At 33.5% G+C, this 11742-nt stretch overlaps 1 protein-coding gene across 2 annotated transcripts; it reads left to right on the top strand.

Annotated features, from left to right (window-relative positions):
- Positions 1-169: 169 nt before the first annotated feature.
- Positions 170-4076, top strand: LOC105633840 (mitogen-activated protein kinase homolog NTF3). 2 transcript variants are annotated; one of them, XM_012216532.4, is made up of 4 exons: positions 170-658; positions 739-824; positions 1087-1512; positions 2961-4076. In XM_012216532.4, the coding sequence occupies exons 3-4, from the start codon at positions 1090-1092 to the stop codon at positions 3654-3656; spliced, it is 1119 nt and encodes a 372-aa protein (XP_012071922.1). In that variant the 5' UTR covers positions 170-658; positions 739-824; positions 1087-1089; the 3' UTR covers positions 3657-4076. The 2 variants fall into 2 exon arrangements, with proteins under 2 accessions (XP_012071922.1, XP_012071921.1); XM_012216531.4 differs by lacking the exon at positions 739-824 and having other exon boundaries at positions 173-658.
- Positions 4077-11742: the final 7666 nt, after the last annotated feature.

Genomic DNA, 11742 nt, shown 5'->3' with positions numbered 1-11742 from the left:
TAGATTTTAGAACCCGGGAAGAATATGCTTTCCGTTATGAAGATATTATCCACAGCTCCCAGAAATTAATTTGTATATCGTCCAAACGACACCGTTCGAGAGAATCATTTGAACCTAAGACGTCAGGCTAGGCTACGGATAGAACGAAGAAGGAAAATTAATAATAGGGTGTCGTTACAAGACAGAAACCTAAAAAAATATCCACATTAATTTATTAATTAATCCGTTAATAATGTTATTTTAATTCTATTTTGTCTTTTGCTTTTGTGCCCTACTTTGATCGCGACGAGATAACGGATCTTGATCGCTGCGAAATTTCGTAGAAGTCACCGTTGACAAACACGTCACTGCGACAGATCGAATACAGAAGCCAGGAATTTTATTATTGGGAGAGAATTGATGCAATTATGGGCTTATGGCACGAAATTGTGTGAATGAGTTGAGGTGATAAAAATGGTGGGTCGATTGAATTTATGGGAGAGGGGTTTCGTGGAGGTTTCTTGATAAATTTGGAAAAATAATGGCTTTGTTTGTTAGGAATTGGAGGAGCTTAAGTTTTGTTGTAAGAGAATTTTAGCAGAGTTTGGGGATGGGTTCAGATGCGAACGGATTGTAAAGTTCTTTTATTTGGATAAGTAATACCTCAAAGAGATCAAAGGTAAGTTCTTTATTTCCCTGGTTTATATGATTTTCATGATGACTTTACGATTTTTCCTATTTTGCATATTTATGCTGTAGGTAAGCTTTGCAATTTATGCTTTTTAAATGGGATCGCTAAACATGCAATGGAGGTTTTATGGTTGCGTTGCGAATTAATTTTATAGGTATAAATCCATCTTCTCTGATGGTGCGTTCTGACCAAAGCATGAATTGGGAAGTTTCCATACAAAAAGACTTTGTTATTTATGTTATGCGATGGTTAGGCCTCGCTTTGTATAGTGACATTTTCATATTCACATTCTACATTACGATGTAATTGTTCAGTTTTGGGTTTTGAGGAATGCCCAGTTTCTATGTTTCCTGACAGTATGAGCAGTGTACAACGCTTTTGTTTTTAACATTGATTTTCATTTTAATGACTTGTAGGAAATGGCGACTCCAGTTGAGCCTCCAAATGGGGTTAGAATCCAGGGTAAACATTACTATTCTATGTGGCAAACCTTGTTTGAGATTGACACGAAATATGTCCCCATCAAGCCTATTGGCCGAGGTGCCTATGGAATTGTATGCTCTTCTGTGAATAAAGAAACCAATGAGAAAGTTGCAATCAAAAAAATACACAATGCTTTTGAGAATCGTGTTGATGCACTGAGAACTTTGCGGGAACTCAAGCTTCTCCGGCACCTTCGACATGAAAATGTCATTCAATTGAAGGATGTAATGATGCCTATTCATAGGAGAAGTTTCAAGGATGTCTATCTAGTCTATGAACTCATGGATACAGATCTACATCAAATTATTAAGTCTTCTCAAGCACTAAGCAATGATCACTGCCAGTACTTCTTATTCCAGGTGTGTATATGCTAGCCTATTAGTGGAAGAAATGTTTTTAACTGGACTTAGTACTGAATTTGAAAAGGACGGTTAATCTCCAGCAGTTTACTTCATATGACATCTGTGGTAATAGAACTAATTAATCAGGTAAAAATATACTCTGCTGTATGTGCTGTAGGTAATAGTATTATTCCCATTTTATGACCGGGAACAATACTAATATCTGCTGTATATGATGTCTTATTCTAACTGCAAGTTTCTTAACTTCCAATCACCTGCCATATTGGTTGTGACTTGTGGTGCAACGTAAATAATAAACTAATAATCAGGACAATTGTTTGATGAGGCTTGCATGTTACAATCAGGATACAATGTTAAGGGGCTTTGATGTGAGATGTTCTTATGCTAATTATGTCTATTACCATCAGAATTAGGTTTAGTTTTGAACTATAAATATTGTTTACAAGATCATTTGTGAGCTTGCATGTAGCACTTAAAGACAACTTCTTGCTTTGATTTTATTCTAGTGCCCTTTGTTTTGGATGCACGAGTCAACTTTCAAGTCAGGAAGTGAGATTGTGCTAAATCAATTAAGTGATTGCCGGTTTGTTTCTGTTAGTTGGTTTTTCGGATTTGTTATTATGTTTAGAAAAAAAAGGAAATAGTGACAGACACAGAATCTGAGATAGAATTCAGAAGCAACATGTGCAAGATGGATTTCCCTTATAGGATCCTATTTAGCTATCCTGAAATCTATCTTACATTGTGCCAGACAACACATTAGAATAGAATCTTGTTATGACTAATCTTGGCCATGAGATATTTCATATCATTGTACACCTTTTTTTTTTTCAACAATTAAATGTAACCTTGTGCGTAGATTCCATTCTGATGGTCACCTTATCCATCTTTGAGGGTCATATGGATGTGCAGGAAGTGAAGTTGATTTTCTATGTTAATAAACTGCCTACCACGTGTGGGTTAGCTTGCTTGAGATTGGATTGAATGAGGACTATGCCCCTTTTTTTTTTTTCAAATTTAGGAGATTATCATTCATATTGCTTGCAGCTTTATTTATTTCTAAACTGATAATCAACCTTTTCTTATTGAAGGGGCATCCAAATAATTTCCAATCGCCCAAGGTTTTGTTGCTTCTGCTATAATTGGTGAAATTGTTAGGCTTCTATATAGCTTCATATTTGCGTCTTATGTTTCACTTTATGTTAACTTGTTGTCTGGCACTGGAACCAATTAATGTGCTTATATGCTGCACCTATGTGCAATCTGTGAATCTTCCTATTCTATAGCCTCCTCTGCTTTGGACCGCTGGCACTGAAACTGCCATGCTTCAGCATTCTTTTATTGTTGTTCCTTTTTGAGACATGCATTTAAACACTTTTATATTCTTTAAGCTTCTGCAACCATAAGCCTTTCATGTCTTAATGAATTCAAACTTCATGGTGCAGTTACTCCGGGGTCTGAAGTATCTTCACTCTGCAAATATTCTCCACCGTGACTTGAAGCCTGGGAATCTACTTATCAATGCAAACTGTGATCTAAAAATTTGTGATTTTGGGCTTGCACGTACTAGCAATGGCAAGGGCCAGTTCATGACTGAGTATGTTGTTACTCGTTGGTATCGAGCTCCAGAGCTACTACTCTGTTGTGATAACTATGGGACATCTATTGATGTCTGGTCTGTAGGATGTATCTTTGCGGAGCTTCTAGGCCGGAAACCTATATTTCCAGGTACAGAGTGTCTTAACCAGCTTAAACTTATCATCAACATCCTAGGCAGCCAACGGGAGGAGGATCTTGGATTTATTGATAATCCCAAGGCCAAGAAATACATTAAAACACTTCCATATTCCCTAGGAAGTCCCTTTTCTCGCCTTTATCCTAACGCCCATCCTTTGGCAATTGATCTTCTGACGAAAATGCTTGTTTTTGACCCATCGAAGAGAATAACTGTTACTGAAGCACTCCAACACCCTTATATGTCCCCACTGTATGATCCCAGCAGCAATCCCCCAGCCCAAGTCCCTATTGATCTTGACATAGATGAGGATTTAGGTGAAGAGATGATTCGGGAGATGATGTGGAGGGAGATCCTCCATTACCATCCTGAAGAAGCTACAGCCAACGGGCAGATGCTTGCCTGATCTTGTTCCATATAATTCTGCAGATCGAGAGGCCTAAGAAAGTTATTTTGCTTTGAGCTGAGGAAGTTTTTGTTGGCGGTACTCTTTAGTTCCTTTATATTTTATGTTCGCTGTTGTACCCTTTTGTTCTTAATAATCTAAACTAAGCATGCACCAGTCAGATGTGCGGTCGATGCATGATTTGACTAACTTTTGTTTAAGGGCTTGCGAATGACCTTTATTTAGCCCATCCAGTTTGTAAATAGGTGTGGTTTTGTAAGAGTTTGGGGAAACTTTTGTTGTATGTTAGAATATCTAAAATGTATTTTAGTACTGTGGTGATAACCGAGCTTGCATGAAGAGACTGTTCCCCTGCTGTTGTATTGAACAATTAGCTTAAAAATGATATATGCAGGTACACTCAAACTTTTGTTTTAGCCATTAATGTGTTGTTTAGATGTACGTGCCTGACAATCTCTCTTTAATTTAAAGAGTTAACAGTGATTACGGCTCTTAATCTTGATTCTTGGATTGGACCACCTTGTTTAGAATCAAACTTAGTGGGCCGCGTCATGCATGTGCAAGGTGCAGACCTCAAAGTCCCAAGTTAAATTGCTTATGCCATAAATGGCGATACAAAGAACTGTATTGGGTCTGGCCAATAGAGCCCAAGATGCATACAGCAGAGCAGATTATGGTTGCCTGACAATTTTAATCATGGTTACTAATGTTTCCAAAAAGATATTAAAATTTTCATTTAGGATCACACTGAATGAAAAAAAGTGTTTGGAGACCAAAATAAAGCTCTTTTAAATAACATAGCTTTTAAATTAACTTTTAGAGGTTAAGAGATTTTGTGAAAAATTAATTCATATAATGTTTAACTTTTAACGTTTCATCAAAAGTTACTAAAACAGTTAACAGCTAAACACTATTAAAATAGTTCACAGCTGCCAAAACAATTAATTTTACCGAATAGATCGTCATAATTACAAAGCCAGAGATTAATTTGGCACACAATATTAGTAAGTCTCTCATTCCTTGGTCATGGAAAAAGTAATACTAAATGATAAGGTTGTATTATAGTACCATGTTTTTATTTATATATGCGATTCTTGTCAGCTTCTAAGCATATTTTCTTGCTACCGCATGCCTAAATCTTAGGTAGGATTTCAAAGACAGCAGCCAGCAGGTTTTGACTCCTTTTGACAAAAGCTTTTTAGGTTTTAATTTCTTGGAGTGCATGCATGAATCTATAAACAGTAATAATGGTCCAATTATTTTCTTTTTAATTAATTAATTAATCTAACATAATTATATAAGAATATGATTCTTGTTCACTTGTATGTTTTTATTTCAAATCAACTAATATGGTCCTCAAAAAAAATATCTTAACAGATAGAACTTGTAAAAGTCGACAGCTTTCCCTTTTCTTTTTATAGGAGATTTTGCTATTTTAACTGATTGGTTTATTAGATTCTCTTCACAGTTCACACAATCATCAATCTTTTAAATATGTTCTGCATCTGTTAGTTGCCTTTTGCTGATATTCTCACATAAAATTTTGATGGCCACGGTTGGAAGATCAGTTCTGCTTTTTCTTTGGATGGAAGAGCTTCTTCTGTGTTTAAAGCAGCAGCCTAGTACGTATCAAATCAAGGAATCTAGCTTTTGGTCGGGGAATTGGGGCATGGGAATCCATCTTTTTAGATAGGGTAATTAGCATTTCAGTTTAACTATTCAGTTATATTTTCAATTACCTGTTAATTATCAATATTTAATCATTTTAATTATGAAAATTACAAATCTTTAAATAAAAATCTTGAGTTTAAATTATGCAGACAAATCAAGGTGTAAGATACATTATGGCAGGCAAGGAATGCTTTAAATCCTCGTATCAATATACCATGATGTTGCCTTAAAAGCGAAGGTTAAATTCAGAAATGGAAAAAACTATATATAAATAATATATAGACCAAGAAAATAGCTATGCGCAGACTGATTGTGATGGTCTATCACTTTATAATACTGTTCTTCCATGCAAGATCAGGCTCTCTATGTCTGCTTTTTGAGACATTATCTTTGAAGGTTGAAGCCGTCAAGAGGAAACAAGAGGAGAATAAAAAAGGTGAAATATTGACGGATTCTTTATTTGCCAAAAAATCATATTATGTAGTTTTAATTCTACAAATTTAATTTCTCTTAAAATAATGAAAAAAAACTTTATTTTTAGGGCTTTTTTTATTTTTTATTTTTGTTATTAACGTGTCTCTATCTTGACGTCAGAGATAATACTTTGATAAAATCTTATACAATTCATTAGTAATTTATCCGTAGATGCAATCCTATATCACGTACAAAGGATGTATAATATACAGTGCAAGCAAATCTTTTCCTCCGACTTAAGGTAATCAGTAATGGGAAGAAAAAAAAAAACAAAAAGCAAAAAAAGTTGACTCAAAAGAATTGGGAAAAGCAAAGCATGCATGTGAAAATCATTGCTTGTTAATTGAGTACTATATAATTCTGCCTAAGCAAAAGCTGAAATTAATGGACCCTCCTCTAACCCTACAGACCCACCGACCACCATAATCACTTTAATTTGCTCTATACTTATAGCTCTGTCGTCCTTTTCTCCTACCCATTATTTGTTCTTGAAAGTGCAATTCTTACTAGCTTGAATAATTTCAGAAAATTTTTCAAGATTTGAATTTTAAGTCTCTTACATCGTAAATCAACAACATTGAAACTAGCTAGTACTGTAATATTTGAAGTGAGATGTCTTAAAAGCTAGTTATTTTGTAGTTTTTTTTTTTTTTTAAAAAATTAAAACGTTAATTAGTTAATTAACCTTGGTCAATAATCTAAACCCTAATGAAATAGTATCCTGCTGTGCTTGTAAAGTCGAAGATTCCTACCTCATTGGTTTCATTATTACTACTATCATTTTCTTCATCTGGACGTTATTCTTCTCAGAAGCAAGTACAATATTGGTTAGTATTCTCCTTCTTCTTTAACTCTTTGTCACATGTACGTTGACCCATTTTTTGAATTACCTTGCACCTTTAATTTTAATGGAACCATATCTGTACTGATCACTCCAATATCTGTACTGCTTCATTGGTAGGATTAATGCCAATATATACGAGCAGGTACAAACTTAACATATTGGAGGAAACAATCTTGAACCCTCTTCAAAGATATTAGAAGTCAGCACTCTAGAATCCAATATATAGAGAATGCCTGTATCCATTTATTTTGTTGGGAGTTTCTGTGTTGTGCATTCATCAAGTGGATCCTACAACTGATTGACAGAAACCAAAATTGCTAGCTAAGATGTGTATATCTAGACACAGACAAAAACAAAATTGTAGGCTGATCTTACACCACAAAATTACACACCAAAAATCGTAATTGTACATAAAATGATACAATGAGTTTATACCCACTATGTATTTTATAAAATGCAAAGCAGCTAAGCAACTTTTATCAGCTAGTGACCTCCTTAGGTAACTTCAAGAATGGAATTACATACCCAACAAAATTAAAAAAAAAAAAAGAAACTTTCAAAAACTATATATATGTGCCGTTAATAGTAATATTGGTGCTAGTTTAGTGCATGTCTCATCGGTTCAGATTAACTAAGCTATCAAGAACTTCGATCCCATGTGTACTGTAATATTGGCAGTAAACCAGCTTTTCATCAACTTAGTTCAGGCCCTGGATTTTGTTGTTCTTTTGCGTTTTATTGATATCTTTGAAGGGACCACTGCACGTTACTCTTTTTTCCAAATGACCATGACTGACCAATATATATAACTAGTAAGCATATCGTAACTTTTATACTCCAACAACAATTATTGAGGTGAACTTTTTTGTTTTCAGTAACCTAGCTACTTATAAAGCCCATAAGGTTATATATATACAGAATAGTAGCCTTACTGTATATTTCACTTGCTTCATCTCACTTTTCTCTTTTTATCTAACATCTCACGATTCTCATCCATTCGGGTCTATTCTTTATGTACTACCTGTAACTGATAGGAATGATTAATTCTGGTTCACGAGCTGCCTAATTAATAGAAAAAATTTGTCATTATCAGGAACATGAGAGAAATTAATAGAACTCAATTGATTAAAATGAGAAAAAAATAGTTGCAAGTTGTGAGAATAGACTTTACATAAATATTTACAAAGAAGAATCATGATATGCCACCATTGATGTCTTGTCTTCCTTTTCTTTTACTTTATGACATATAAGGAACGATGTCCATTGCACACTCTTACACTTTTCTTATGTTGGAAATGAAGGAAAGAAAATATATATATATAAGTGCAAAAGAGTTAGGTCCTCACTCCATATCATAAAGCATCAAAGTTGTCAATGTTGGCCAATAGTAATTCTTGTTTTCTCTTTATTTATCAAGTACAATATATATAGCTTTAACCCTTTTTCTTAGACTAGGGTCTTGTTCACTTATTAACACCCACCAATTTCTAACCCCTAATTTTTCTGTGTCTTGTATGCAATTAATTTCATTGTTATGTTCTTATATTGAAAACCAAAATGATATTAATTTGTTATCGATTGTCGAAATCAATAAGAAAATCTTCTTGCAGTTTGTCCAGGATTTTTGGATGGATAAAAGTTATTTGCTCCTGTGTATATATATATATATATATATATATATATATATATATATATATATCTATAAAGAAAAAGAAGAAGAAGAAGAAGAAGAAAGGTCGCGGTCCAAAATTAAAGGCTCATTGACATGGTAGCGTCCCGAATATTCGAAAGCATAAACATGGACAATGGACAATGGTGTTTACCAATTAACACATATAGTAATATATGCAATGCTTTAGAATGATTAATTAATGAATGAATATATTTAATAAAGCTACATCAAATCAAAAAGCCGTATATATATATTCAAGAATTACTTCTCATGCATGCATCATTTTCTTTTTTTAAAAAAAAAGAATAAAAAAAGAAGTTAAGTTGGTTTTGTTTCAGGTGTCGACATTAACAGCAATATTAATAGAGTTTGATACGGTATCAACACTTGTTAGGGGTCATAATACTGAAACGACAGGAGTAGTAAAAGGAAAAATTACTAACTAAAGAAACCAAAATGAAAATGGTATCTTTCTTATTCTGAAAAAGTGTGTTTATTTTTTATAAAAAAGAAAAGTTTTTGAACCATACCTCAAGAATTTCCATTCTTGATTTCTTAATTTATGTTTCTACTCCTATCCCTCCACTTCCCTTAGAAAATAATGAAATAGAAAATTCAGATCTTAACCTCATTTGACTTAATGTAGTAACATGGGCATTTATACAAGAAAAACAATTTTAAACTTGTATGAATAATGTCTTATATTTTGCTTGAAACAAACACGTGTAAAAAATATATTATTATTATTACAAAATTTGTAATAATAATAATAATAATAAGAACTGCATGAGATCGATCTAGAAGCAAAGCCAAAGGAAGGCTCCAGGAACTACCGTAAAGAAAAAATGAAGTATCTTTTTCTTTTCTGGTCAAATAGGCGACTTCTGAGTTCATCAAGATTGGAACAGGGAAGAAACTATCGATCCTATGACCCACATAGCAGAAATCTAGTGCCTCCAAGTTTGTATCTATGGCTGCTGAGACATCCTTCAAATCCTATTGGCTACTCTAAAGGTATAAGATAAAGATGAAAAGAATTATTTAGCCTGGTTTTTTTAGTGTACACGTGAGAGGTAATTAATTATGCCTGTATGTATGGAAAAGATACTGAAGCAACAATGTCCCTTTTTTTATTTGTGTTACCAGTTGAAAGAGAGTAAAAAAAGCTAATAAGGGTATGGTCTCCACTGTGCCTGTGTCTGTGTCTATGTCTCCCCACTTGAAAATCCACCACCACCAGCCACTGCTGCTTTTAACTTCTGTCGCCATGTTATTAATTTCTATACGTGGGTTAAAAAACAATGGGCCTTCCGGTCAGTTAGATCAAAGGGCAACAAGGGTTCCTTCTCTGATCTAGAATCGTGCACGTGACTTCCACTCGCAGATCTAAAAGGCAATATTTTTTTTTTCTCAAAAGAATAATATGTATATATGTACTGGTTGGTATACGTATTTGGATCAAAATATTCCAGTAAAACCCTTCTAATAATTCTGAGTGATAATTCTAAATTTTGAACTTTTCATTTTGCAAAGTAAAAATTGTCTAGCATGTCAAATTTGTTATTGTCTTATTAAAACTTTTCAGTAGCCGTTTGAATGCTAGTTTCCAGTGATTCAATTGTGTCCTCATAATTTGATTTAGGAGGTTTAAAAATTAATTGGATCCAAACTTAAATTGACAATATGTAAAATTAAATCAAATCAAATCGAGTCGAATCGAATCCAATCAAATCAGTAAGGATGATTTATGGCAGTTTTGTAAACACCTTTGCTTCTTAGTTATCTCATATTATAGATATATTTGTGATAATAAAATGATGTATTATGAAAAAGATAAGGTGGTGTATAGTGTTACTGGTTATGTAGCATTCCCCTTCAAAATTTCCTTTTTTTTTTTTTTTTTTAGGAATTTCCCTTCAAAATTTCAATATATTTGTAATGTATTATACACCGCATTTTCCATCAATCAAACAACATAAAACGACAAATGAAATTTGATGATATAAACAAGTTGCCCAAGAAAGATGAGAAAAACCTTGCTCTTATCTCATGTTCAATCCAAATGTCAACAATTTATCTACTCTCGTATGTACATCCATACATACAACATAATTAAATAAAAATAATTTTTTAATTTAGATAAGGATATTTTTTATCGAAAAGATTTACTTATACTTGATATATGTGTCCACCTATATACCAAATTAGTCATAAATAATATTTTTATTCAGATGAAAGTATCTTTGACTAGACACTGAAGAAACAAAAGATATAATAGTACTGACTTAGAGGTAAAATAGTATTTTTTTGCCTTGAAACTTGATATTTCAAAGGCATATGATCGTGTGGACTTGAGCTATCTAAAAGCGGTATTGCTACGGTTGGGTTTTGATTCAGAGTGTGTCAAACTTAGTATGATGTCCTTTCTGTCATGAAGAAGAGACCCCTTGCCATGCAATTTTTGATTGTTCTAATGCTAGGCTGTACTGGCAGTATGATGGAAAACTAGCCATGGGTTAGAATTTGCACTCATTTTATGATGTTTTTTCATCTTTTCTAGGCTTGAATACTGAGGTTCTTGAACAAGTGTGTATGCTTGCTTGGAATATATGGAATGCTCGCAATGCATATATTTGGAATAATGTGCATAGATCTGTTTACACTATTGTGTCTTTTGCTAAAAGTTATTTGCGGGATCGGCGCATAGCAACTACCTCCATTTCCTGGCCTTCTACTGCTCTTTTAACCATTGCTGTGATTTCTAATGCTAGATGGCTGCCTCCGGTCGCTAGTGTTTTGAAAGGTAATATTGATGCTGCGATTCATGGTGATCGCTTCTCATTTGCTGCTGTATTTAGGGATAGCCATGGTCAGTTTTTCATATCTATTTTTGGTTATCTTGTGCCGCTGTTTCACCAGCTATGGCAAAGGCTCTTAATGTACTATGTGTGCTTCAATGGCTATCTTCTAATTAACTTGGGCCTTGTTTTTTTTTAGACTGATTCCTTGCTAGTGGCTCATGCAATCAACAATGATATGACTAACGTTTCAAACTAAGAAAGAGTTATTTCAGATATTCAATGGCTTCAAGGTCAAATGAAAATTGGTAATATTTCTTGGATTCGAAAGCAAGCAAACACGGTTGTTCATAGCTTAGCTAAAGAAGCTTGTTATCAAGCGGGCTTTTCACATTTGGGATACTATTCTTTCATGTGTTGAGATGTTGAGAGTTTTACCTTCTCAGATGCTATTTTTGCTTAATAAATTATCTCTTTTCATGCAAAAAAAAGATAAAATAGTATTAATATTTTTTTATTGACTTGAAATATGGGATGGTGTGCGCAAAAAAAAATTCTATTTTGGGATCATTTATCGGAAAAAAAAAAGAGAATAATGTAATAATAACATTTTTAAAAAATTTTTAA

The sequence above is a fragment of the Jatropha curcas genome, chromosome 9 (genome assembly GCF_041381405.1).
Source record: "Jatropha curcas cultivar XTBG-Jc1 chromosome 9, XTBG_Jcur_1.0, whole genome shotgun sequence".
NCBI classification, from domain to species: Eukaryota; Viridiplantae; Streptophyta; class Magnoliopsida; order Malpighiales; family Euphorbiaceae; genus Jatropha; species Jatropha curcas.
This window is presented reverse-complemented; position numbering and strand designations above follow the sequence as displayed.